Source organism: Cydia pomonella, chromosome 11 (assembly GCF_033807575.1).
Source record: "Cydia pomonella isolate Wapato2018A chromosome 11, ilCydPomo1, whole genome shotgun sequence".
Lineage (NCBI taxonomy): Eukaryota > Metazoa > Arthropoda > Insecta > Lepidoptera > Tortricidae > Cydia > Cydia pomonella.
Genome location: NC_084713.1, coordinates 1,596,138 through 1,606,485, shown reverse-complemented (window position 1 = coordinate 1,606,485; position 10,348 = coordinate 1,596,138). Strand labels below are relative to the sequence as shown.

General features: G+C 36.7%; 1 protein-coding gene across 1 annotated transcript; it reads right to left on the bottom strand.

The window, feature by feature from the left end:
- Positions 1 to 2,733: 2,733 nt before the first annotated feature.
- On the bottom strand, positions 2,734 to 8,745 carry LOC133522607 (regucalcin-like). Its single transcript, XM_061857971.1, has 6 exons — positions 8,306 to 8,745; positions 6,231 to 6,390; positions 5,363 to 5,563; positions 4,547 to 4,759; positions 3,793 to 3,965; positions 2,734 to 3,261 (listed from the first exon to the last, which is right to left on the bottom strand). Exons 2-6 carry the CDS (start codon positions 6,388 to 6,390, stop codon positions 3,103 to 3,105), a joined length of 906 nt encoding a protein of 301 aa, XP_061713955.1. The 5' UTR covers positions 8,306 to 8,745; the 3' UTR covers positions 2,734 to 3,102.
- Positions 8,746 to 10,348: the final 1,603 nt, after the last annotated feature.

Here is a 10,348-nt window from a genome sequence, read left to right as displayed (position 1 = left end):
AACTCCTGCGTCGATTACTACAGTACCTAATCCTCTCTGAGGGCCTACTGCGACAAACAAAAATCGAAATTTCGTTACCTACCTCTCTATCACACGAATATGTAAGAGCGGTAGAGAGGCCGATAGCGAAATTCCGATTTAGTTTTTCGCGGTAATCTCTCTGATAGTGTGTGAGAATTCGTCCATGTAGATATGTCGTTAACAGGTGGCGCAAAAGCAGGGAATTAGAAGGAAATAAAAGATGTAGTGCGCCGCGCGGAACTTGCGACGGAAGATTTGGCCATCGCGTGAGTTGTTAACTTTTATTTTCTTGACGACCGGTCTGGCCTAGTGGGTAGTCACCCTGCCTATGAAGCCGATGGTCCTGGGTTCAAATTCTGGTTTATCGACATAATATGCAGGGTCATTAGCTCCTAGTGAGTATTATATTCTTTGGTCACTAGGTAAATACTAGACCAGACCGGTCGTCTCATAAGTCGACTATTCTCTGGAAAATTTGCAATATTTATAAAACAAGTATACATAGGTACCTAAATGTGTGTTTTATTATACATTTATAAAATCTTCATCACATAAAACTAAATTAGAAATATATAAGTTGAATTTTTTTGGCTGACTCCACAATAAGCCATTTGGCCCTCCCTCCAAAATCATTCGTCTTAAAAAACTGGACCTTTCATAAATTTAGGTCAGCTGAAAGTCCCTATAAAATTTAGATTTTTAACAGCTGCAAATTTTGATTTCAACTTCCTCTTCCACGCGTTCCCGAGATAAAAGGATCTTGAGTATCTTGACAGACAGACGGAGACGGACAACAAAGTGATCCTATAAGAGTTCCATTTTATCCTTTTGAGCTACGGAACCCTAAAAAAGTGTATATTCTTAGATAGAATCGCCGTATTTTTATGCATTGATAACTGCTAGATGTCCTTCACATAGCAGTTATTGTTCCTTATGTCGTGCCCGAGATACTAGCTCTGATAAGCACGATATTCAAGTTTTTTGTTGACTTTCTACTCATAGTAGGATGCTGATAAATAATGCTACTTAATTAATTTTAATTATGTTATTTTAGTGTTATTCAAGTGATACCTACTACGGCAGGGTGGCCAAATAGTACATTACGATACAAGTGCGAAAAATAGGAAATTCGAAACGAGTGGCGATAAATTAAAACACGACCGAAGGGAGTGTTTTAAATCGACACGAGTTGCGAATTACCTATTCGCACATGTATCGTACAACGTTTTACAGTACATATGGCCCTTTAAATGTTCGACACAGTAACATAATATGCTACTTCTCGCACTAGTGCTATAAAGTAGCCCCATATGTACTGTAAAAGTATTTTACAGTACACATGGTGCTACTTTACCGCACCAGTGCGAAAATTAGCATATTAAGTTAATTATTAACGCCTTTTTAAAGGGCCATATGTACTGTAAAACGTTGTACGATACATGTGCGAATAGGTAATTTGCAACTCGTGTCGATTTAAAACACTCCCTTCGGTCGTATTTTAATTTATCGCCACTCGTTTCGTATTTCCTATTTTTCGCACTTGTATCGTAATGTACTATTTTACAGTACATATGGTGCTACTTTCCCGCACGCGTGCATATGTCGAAACTTTAAAGAGCCATATGTACTGTAAAAAGTTGTACGATACACGTGCGAATAGGGAATTCGCAACACGTGTCGATTTAAAACACTCCCTTCGGTCGTGTTTAATTCATTTGCTCCAAAAGTGCTACTTTAAGTAAGCTAAGCTAGCGTGCGTAAAGTTGGTTTTCGCGAACTAGTGGTTGTCACTTTTCCAATTTTTTTTAGATGTATACTTATTCCAATTCATGACTACTTATTGATGAGTGTTAATGTTAGTTTTAAAAGTCGTAATGAAAATATACATATTTCATATTTTATTACTCTCTATTCTTTACCTCTTCATCATTATAAAACGTATATTTTTTAATATTGAAAAACCATTCTTAATAAGTTGTCTGAATGGAACGGAAGAGCTGCCGAAACGCCTGTCAAAAAAGAGGCGTTTTTTCTTATTGCAAGCATGTTTTTAAGTTTTCAAAGGCAACATTCGGTATTGTTTTTATACAATTTAAATACACAAATTTCATTCCTAAAAATAAAATACATTTTTTTAGCTTAAATAATATTTTAGAAAACATTTAATTCCTCATAGGTGATGTAAAAAGCATTGTTTCACATGTCACATTATAGAATCCTTCACATCGTTTAGGATTCAATGTACGCCCTCGCCGTAAAACGTCATTTTGCTCCCTTGTGTCATGTCACAATCTAATACTGACTCTACGTTTTATTTTATTGCGGTACATTTTTGATAATTTTGACAAACGTTTACATTTTGTATAAAAACTAAAAGAGGATATTTTGATGAGAACTTATTTTTGGGCTGTATTTAAAAAAAAAAATTTAAAACTCGTGTCGCGATTCGAAAGATTCAGGTTCATTTACTTATTTACACTTAATATTAAATTTTAGAAGGTCACCATAGTTGTAAAACAAAAAATTATCTTTCAATATTTTAACTTCTAGCCCACCCAACCATTATAGCCACAAAAGGTTTATATATTGAACATATAATATGTATGTACATAATGTCCACGCCATATTCTATATTTACATTAAAGATAAGGTTAACCAATTTAGTATCTAGGCACTTGGACTATGCTTAAGCACAAAAATAAAACAGTAATATAAACAAATAGAATTTTAAACATAATTTTTATTGAACATTTTTATCACTTGCTTTTGGTAACTGTGGTTACCAGCTGTCACCCTTATTTTATAATAATAATAGAAGTCACTGAAAAATATGAAGCAAGTGAGTGGATAAATCTTCTGTATAAAATATCAAGTAGAAATTTGTACACATCTCGTCAGAAATAGGTGCATTTCATATTGGCTATCACCGAACTTATGTTAAAGCATAACAGACCTTATGAACTACACTTTAAAGTTGACATTCGGGTGTCCCTTGACACCGAGGCCGATTACTTTGAAAATACAGCCACTTGGGAACTTCTACTCTAACGATATCGCTATAACAAAACTGAACTTTATGTACTACAATTTAAAGTTGACATTCGGGTGTCCCTTGACACCGAGGCCGGTTATTCTGAAAGTACAGCCACTCGGAAACTTCTGTTGTTCTACTCTGTCGATGCGGGCCGTGGTCACGAAGAGGATGTCCAGATGTGGGCCGCCGAATGTGCAAGAGGTTACCTGGTGGAAAAACTAAAATTAGAAAAACTATACTCTGTATGTTTAGGTATTTAAATAGTGGAGGGTAGATGAAAAGATTACATGTTCAAATAATATAGGTTAAAGTCAGGTCGTTCATTGACAAATCCAGGTGGTTTTGTATTTGGTTGGTTAGCCAATAAATGTTATATATACCCGAAAATGTACAATTTTTTTGTCTGCATTTATTTAAGTACCTAAAGGTACAGAGTATAGGTATAGTTCGTGTCATCCACGATGACGCGCAGATTTGTCAAATTTAACCTTTAATAACATGGCAATACGAGTCAAGGCAGGCGTCGTCGTGAATGACACGATCCATACCTATGGTTATTGGTTTATACATATTTTATGATGAAACAATAGGTTTGTTTCCACATAATTCATACCTGCTTAGGTGGGACAACCCTCCCTCGGGTGACACTTGTATCATACGGCCGCCCCCGAACATGGCTATACGGATATTGCCGACTGTGTCTGCGGCGCACCCATCCTTAGGCTACAATAACACACCTGCTTAGCTGGCACAGGCACTGCCCGGAGCAACCCTCCTTCGGGTGACACTTGTATGACACAGCCGCCCCCGAACACGGCTACCCAGAGATTGCCGTCTGTGTCTATGGTGCAACCGTCCGGGAGGCCCTCGACGTCGTGTAGTTTTAGGTCGAAGATGTATTGTGGGTTTGCTGAAACAGAATTGTTGGTCTGATAGAGCCTAAAGCAGCTGTATTTATAAATCTTTTAAGCTTTTTTTTTGGAAACCGGAGATCATTAGTTTTTTCTGGCCGAGAGTTAGGTAAGCCGATGAGAATTGTAATATGTGTATGCTCCGTCACAAAATGACAATCAGTTGGACAAATTGGTGTTAGTTGGTTTTGTAGTTGGTGTAGGTACTAAACAGCGGCAGCAGTGTCTGTTACTGCCGACCAGTTCAGTCCAGTACAATTCATTTTGTATTAGTTTATAATAGCTATAGGTACCTATAATCGCTTTGGGCACTAGATGATAAAATATAAACATTAAATAGCGCTCTGAACCTTTTTTAAATAAAATAAACTTTCCGACTAGCTCAGCATGAAAACCGAAACCGATTCAAGTTTTTAACGCCGACGCCGACTATATGTCGACGTCAAATATACTTTTACTCCCTTGCAACAAAGTGAAAAAATGTAAATATAGACATCTTTGACGTCGACTGCACTTAAATTAAAATAATCATCTACCAATCGCGAGCTTGTGATTGGGACAGTAAATTACAAATACTTACAAATATCCCCTGTTTCCACATCATAATCATATCTCCTAATGTTACGTTCCGCACTGTCGATGTAATACATTGCTTTGGCGCCCATGTCCCAGGCAAGGCCATTGGAAATAGTTATCCTGTCACATAGAGATGTGATGCCGCTTTCATCAAGTCGGTACAGGGTGCCTTTGTGAGTTTCTAGCTTCTCCACGGTAGTTGCTGCGTCCATCGTGCCTGGAAAGTAAAATAACTGATATCATAAGGTCTTTAACATCTTGACAGATGATTTATGCAGTGTTTGTATGTGAGGGACAACGTTTCTCGTGGCTGTATAAGCCAATGCGGGACCGGCATTTCGGATCACATTTGTGGCAGCTATAAAGGAGGGAGCCATGTCGGCAACAAATTGAGGTGGGTTGTGCCTCTGGAACCACGCGTTGTCCTGAATATCGCGACCTTTCGCGATATTCACGGCAACACAAATTGAGTAGGCACTTATAAAATAACCTATCTGGGTCATATCTACTCAAAGCTTGATTAACATCCCGGTTCGCAAGAAGATATTATGATAGAATCTTCCGATGTTGGATGTTCGTTACATAAAGAAAACAGAGCAAAATATTGTGAAGATCAGAACTAGCTATTAGCTCAGATTACCACGGCTCATGATGATACCCGCGCGTAGCTCTTCAATTTAAAATGTGGCTGGACCCACGTCCGTCGCGCGTAATATTTTTACTCATTTGTCGCCTTTTCCTGCTGAGAAACTAGCGTGCTAAAAGTACGAAATAACAATAAAAGTTGATTCAGCCAGTTCTTTAGACTGATATAACAAACCTGCGTACAGTCTTCCTCTAGGATCAGCCTTTCCATCATTAATCCTGTTCCCAACAGCATGGTGGTCCACCTCCCCTAACAACCGCACCACCCTCGCAGCGTTCGTCCCGTCCCATTGTACCACCACGAATTCCCGCTCCAAGCCCACCACGAACTGGTCTAAATGCCCGTCTAGAGGTACTATGAAGCCTGGACGACCGTCTGGAATAGTCATAAGTTTTGTTTAGTTTGGTAACAAATAGACGGCCTTTTAGCAGTTGGTGGGCCCTGCCTACAAAGAGAGGTCCTGGGTTCGAATTCTGGTAAGGGCATATATATAAGAGTGTTAAAGTCAGACCAGGATAAGTTAGCAGTAATTTTGATAGCCCAGACAGTGCAAGAGTTATTTTAAACGTCAAACTTTTATTAAATTATGACTTAATCCGTCGGTGACGTAAATGACGGTTTACTTAAATAAGCTTGATCTGCCTCTAATTATAAATATTTGTTCCTGAGTTATGGGTGTTTTCTTATGTAGCCGTTCCTGAATATACAATACGTAGGTATAGGTATTGTATTGTATATTCATGAACGGCCAGTTTACCAAAGAAGTAAATTTAGTTGAGTCGTATCGTATCGTATCGATGAAAATGAGGATAACAAAATGACGAGTTATTAAGTTAAGGTAAATAAATGATGTAATGTAAAATTATGTGTTATTAGATGTACAATTTTTTGCTTACCTATGAGTTTTTTTGCAAGCTATAGGTATTCAGCTGTATGCAAGAACTGCAAGAAGTATTTTAAGTACTAAAGTTTTTTACCTCTACTTACATACGTTGTAAGTTAAATAAAAGCTTGCAAATACATCATCATAGTATTGACTCACCCAATTTTGTACTAGTATGTGTTCCGGTAGCCGCATCATATTTGTGTATAGTGTTCTCCAGAATACTGACGAAGTACAGCGCTTGTGTGCGGTCGTCCCAATGCGGACCTTCTCCTATTAGGAGCGCCTGGTCGGAGATTTTCTCTACCTTTGGAGACATCTAGAATAAGGTTCATTTTTCATTTGTACGTTACCTATACACCTATTTGCCTATGAGACAAACTTAAATTGGATAGAAGCTATCAATTAAGAGTAGTTCATTTGATAATTGACGATAACGCAATTGCAAAGCCAAGATTAATAACCACAGAATACAGTGTGGCCCTAGCCATTGGACAAAGCCGAAATGTACATATGCATTAGGGTATTTAGAACCATTGTACAAAGTATCATAACAGCCGGTGTAGCGGTTTCGAAGAAATTAACAAATTACCAGTTTTTACTTTGGAGCAGCCTGTATGTGTTAGTAGCTCATAAGGTTATATCATCAAAGAATAGTATGGAACCTTCTTCAACCTTTTTGATTATCCTTTTTATTTATGACACTAATAAGCTTCTGACTTGAAAAATGTCATCATTATCAAATATTTCCAACAAATTGTCAAAATAACTGCCAAAGATTAACAGTGTTTCTTTTTGTTGTCGATCATTGCAAATAACTTTTGTGTTAAAAATTCATTTTTGTATCTTTTGTTCTAATTAAAAAAATATTAACGTCAAAGCATTCCTGAGAAGTAGCCCTACGTGGGATTTCAGAGTTTGTCCAATGGCTAAGGTCACTCTGTATATACCTACCTAAAGATATGTAAGGTTAGGTGGGATAAGAGAAACAATGGGACAAGAAAACATTTGTAAGAAAAATAAACAGTACCCCTAGTGTAAATAAATTCGATTTTGAAACGTGACGTACGCGTTTGCGTTTAGTCTCATTTTGTCTTGGATTTAGAAAGAGCGCGTCAAGCGGGACGTTTTGGAAACTCAAAATCCTATACAAAATGAGACTTAACGCAAACGCGTTCGTCACGTTATGATGTCGATAAAATTTACACTAAGGGTACAGATATACTTAAAGATAAAACTAAATTAAATGATAATAAGTAGGTGTGCTAAAAATAAAACTATTGCACAAAAATATTTCAAAATACTTACGTAGAAGGACTTTTCTCATAAGGTTTATCTTGCCCCCAGTAAAATGTGACATTATCTATGAAATGGGACCTTATTGTCGATGGCGCTTACGTCGCACTGCGTAGCGCGGCGTTGTTTATAATATGGGAGCATCGTTGATAATGGCGTAAGCGCCACCGACAATAAGGTCCCTTTTCATAGATAATGTCACAAATAAACTGTTTCTTTTACCTCGTCTGACCTTAAAGTGACAAAAAGTGTTTATCGCAAAATAGTGTCTACTCAAAAGCAAAGAAGTACTTAGTGCATTTATTTATTTATTTAAAACTTTATTGCACAAAAGAAAAACTTAATGTACAAAAGGCGAACTTAATGCCATGAGGCATTCTCTACCAGTCAACCTTAGGGCAAAGCAGAAAAGATTGTATTCTGTGGGTACAAAGTGTACAAACCTTATACAATAATAATTCATTGCTCGTCGATTTCGTATCTAAGGCTTTTAATAGTTATTTATTTGTTTTAAAAGGGGGTAAATTCGTTGTTTAACCAACTCGTGCTACTATTGATACCTGAGCAAGCGAAACAAAATTAAACCACGAGCGTAGTGAAATTAGCGAGTGGTTCGTAATCAAATCCAAAATATTCACTTAAAAGCAATTCTACCAGCCAGCAGAAGACGAGGAAACAACTCAAAATTTGCATTAAACACCTTTGCGGATAAAATGCAACTTTATCATCAGTTTCCAAAGTATCAAGATAGCCTTTACGATCTGGTGTGGTAACAAATATATTTAAAGTTATAAAATAAGATTTAAGTACCAAAAAAGCAGCCATATTTATATTCAATAAATGGAATGAAACGCATGGCTGTTTATTATTTCTTGTCTATCAATATTAGAAAATATCAACACAAACAAACTGAGATAAATAGTCGGAAATGTACTGACCTTCTAGCCGGCGAGTTCGGCCAACGTTTGATGAGCCACTGAATTACATCTGCCATTAACGAACCCACTTAATAGATAGCGGTTCATACCTACACTTCACAACTAGTTTCTTTAAATCGTATATACTATATTTAGTTGCGCGATGTTACACAATGTTTATACTACGTTTTGATCATAATAGGTAATAAAATCCGTATAGTCACACGTGTCTCGAAGATATATGGCAGTAAAGTAAGAAATATGTATTTTATTTTTCTGTTCGACGAAGCCGCAAAGCAGCAACTTCGTTGAGCTCAGTGTGCCGAAAGTTGACGCTTTCCGCAAAACGGAAATACGAACGAAATACACCTTATACAATGTGACAGTCTTATCGGTTGTATTTTATAAAAAAAACAACTAAATACGTTCTCAATGAGCATTGGAAAGACACTGCACACAATTGACGCCAGGTATTGTTACATCTGATTATATACAATTTAATAAATGTCCAATGTCTCAACGGAAACGTACATTATAGATGCTCGGAGGGCTAATATTAAGAATGCAGATTAATTTTGAACTTTATGACCTAAGTCGTAAAGTCAAGTACTGCTCGCCAGCCGCACCCTGGGGTAGATGATATGTGATCAGCTGATGAGACCGCTGAACTCGCTCGAGCGCGACCATTTGCGATAAAAAAGAATCTACTCCTTGGAGTAAATAATACCAATTTTGCTCTTTAAGGAATAATGAGTTTAAATCAATAAATTTCTGCTACACTTTGCGTTTAACTTTTTATTTGTTTTACAGTAGTGTTCATTTACAATATTCACATCTAAGCAAATCACTTTTAAAACCGTAAATTATATAAAATCGGTATAATTGTTTTTAGGTGTAAATTAACACTGCTGTACTATTGTTGCATTGCAAAGGAGAGGGTTTCTAACGAAATAAAAAAACGTCATACAAATCAGTAGACTTTAATTTTGATGTAATTTTGAAAAAAATACAAACAACATTCCAAAAGCGGACGCGAACTTCGAGCTCAGTACACAGAAGTACATCTAGTATTCACAACACTATTTATTGTAAGGTTGGTAAACTGATATGACAACAATTTTGTTCTTTGGCAGTCACACTGAGTATTGGTCGGTTCTGTCGGTAATTTCACAAATCTTGGCACAAACATTACTAACTATGGCGGAAACAAAAATATGGCGCCTCTGCGCGTTTTGCGAAAAGCAACTGAAGTTAATCTTAAATAAAAAATAACACTAAGTAGTCTATGATTACGTAAACATTAATTAACAACTAACATAAATTCTAACTCCTAGTGATTTTAAACTAATACTGAGAGACCAAAACGACTTTACATGAAACATCACACATACATAATATACTTATATAGGAGACCTACACTTATTTTTTTTACTTTTATTTTTTTAAACAACGCTCTGTACAAACAATTAAGATTTAGTTACGTATACTTTACGTTAATATATGTTTTAGGTATTATATATACTCGTAGACATAAATATGAAGGATTCATAAAATATGGATCAAAAATCGTGGGCGGATAGTTAGATTAGTCAATCGAAGAGGAGTGTATAAATTATCCACAAACGTGTTTGTGTGTTGTCGAGCGCCGGTCGCTCCACAGCCTTCCAGAGTTACCAATCACAGCCAAATGTTATAAACTTTACAAAAATACTTTTTTAAATTTTAATTCAGTGGAGCAACGCAAGCGCTCGACGTTTTCCAAAATTACCAGATAGCAAAACATCAGTACCAATCTCGGAGCACGAATAATTGCGCACATTGACTTATAGTAGATGTCTCTTTCGTTCGCGCACAATTATATTGCCGTCGCACGTTGTAAAGGACGCTAAGTTAACGTACGAAACTTTTCGTGTTCATTCGTCGGACTTTAGATTCACAATAAACTAGATTTCTTACATACTTGGTGTTCAAAACTTTCTCTAGTTTCTAGAGTTGGTATTCGAAATCTGGCTTGGTAGTCTGGCTGGTCTGATGATTCGTGACGCTGGTATTTTCAAAATTAGT

What these genes read in the sequence shown, in the direction of transcription:
- LOC133522607 (XM_061857971.1), bottom strand. Translation starts at nt 6,390, where the DNA reads ATGTCTCCAAAGGTAGAGAAAATCTCCGACCAGGCGCTCCTAATAGGA. An exon ending in ACATACTAGTACAAAATTGG is followed by an intron (nt 5,564 to 6,230) that starts GTGAGTCAATAC and finishes TGACTATTCCAG; the next exon opens with ACGGTCGTCCAGGCTTCATA. An exon ending in TGTGGAAACAGGGGATATTT is followed by an intron (nt 3,966 to 4,546) that starts GTAAGTATTTGT and finishes ATTCTGTTTCAG; the next exon opens with CAAACCCACAATACATCTTC.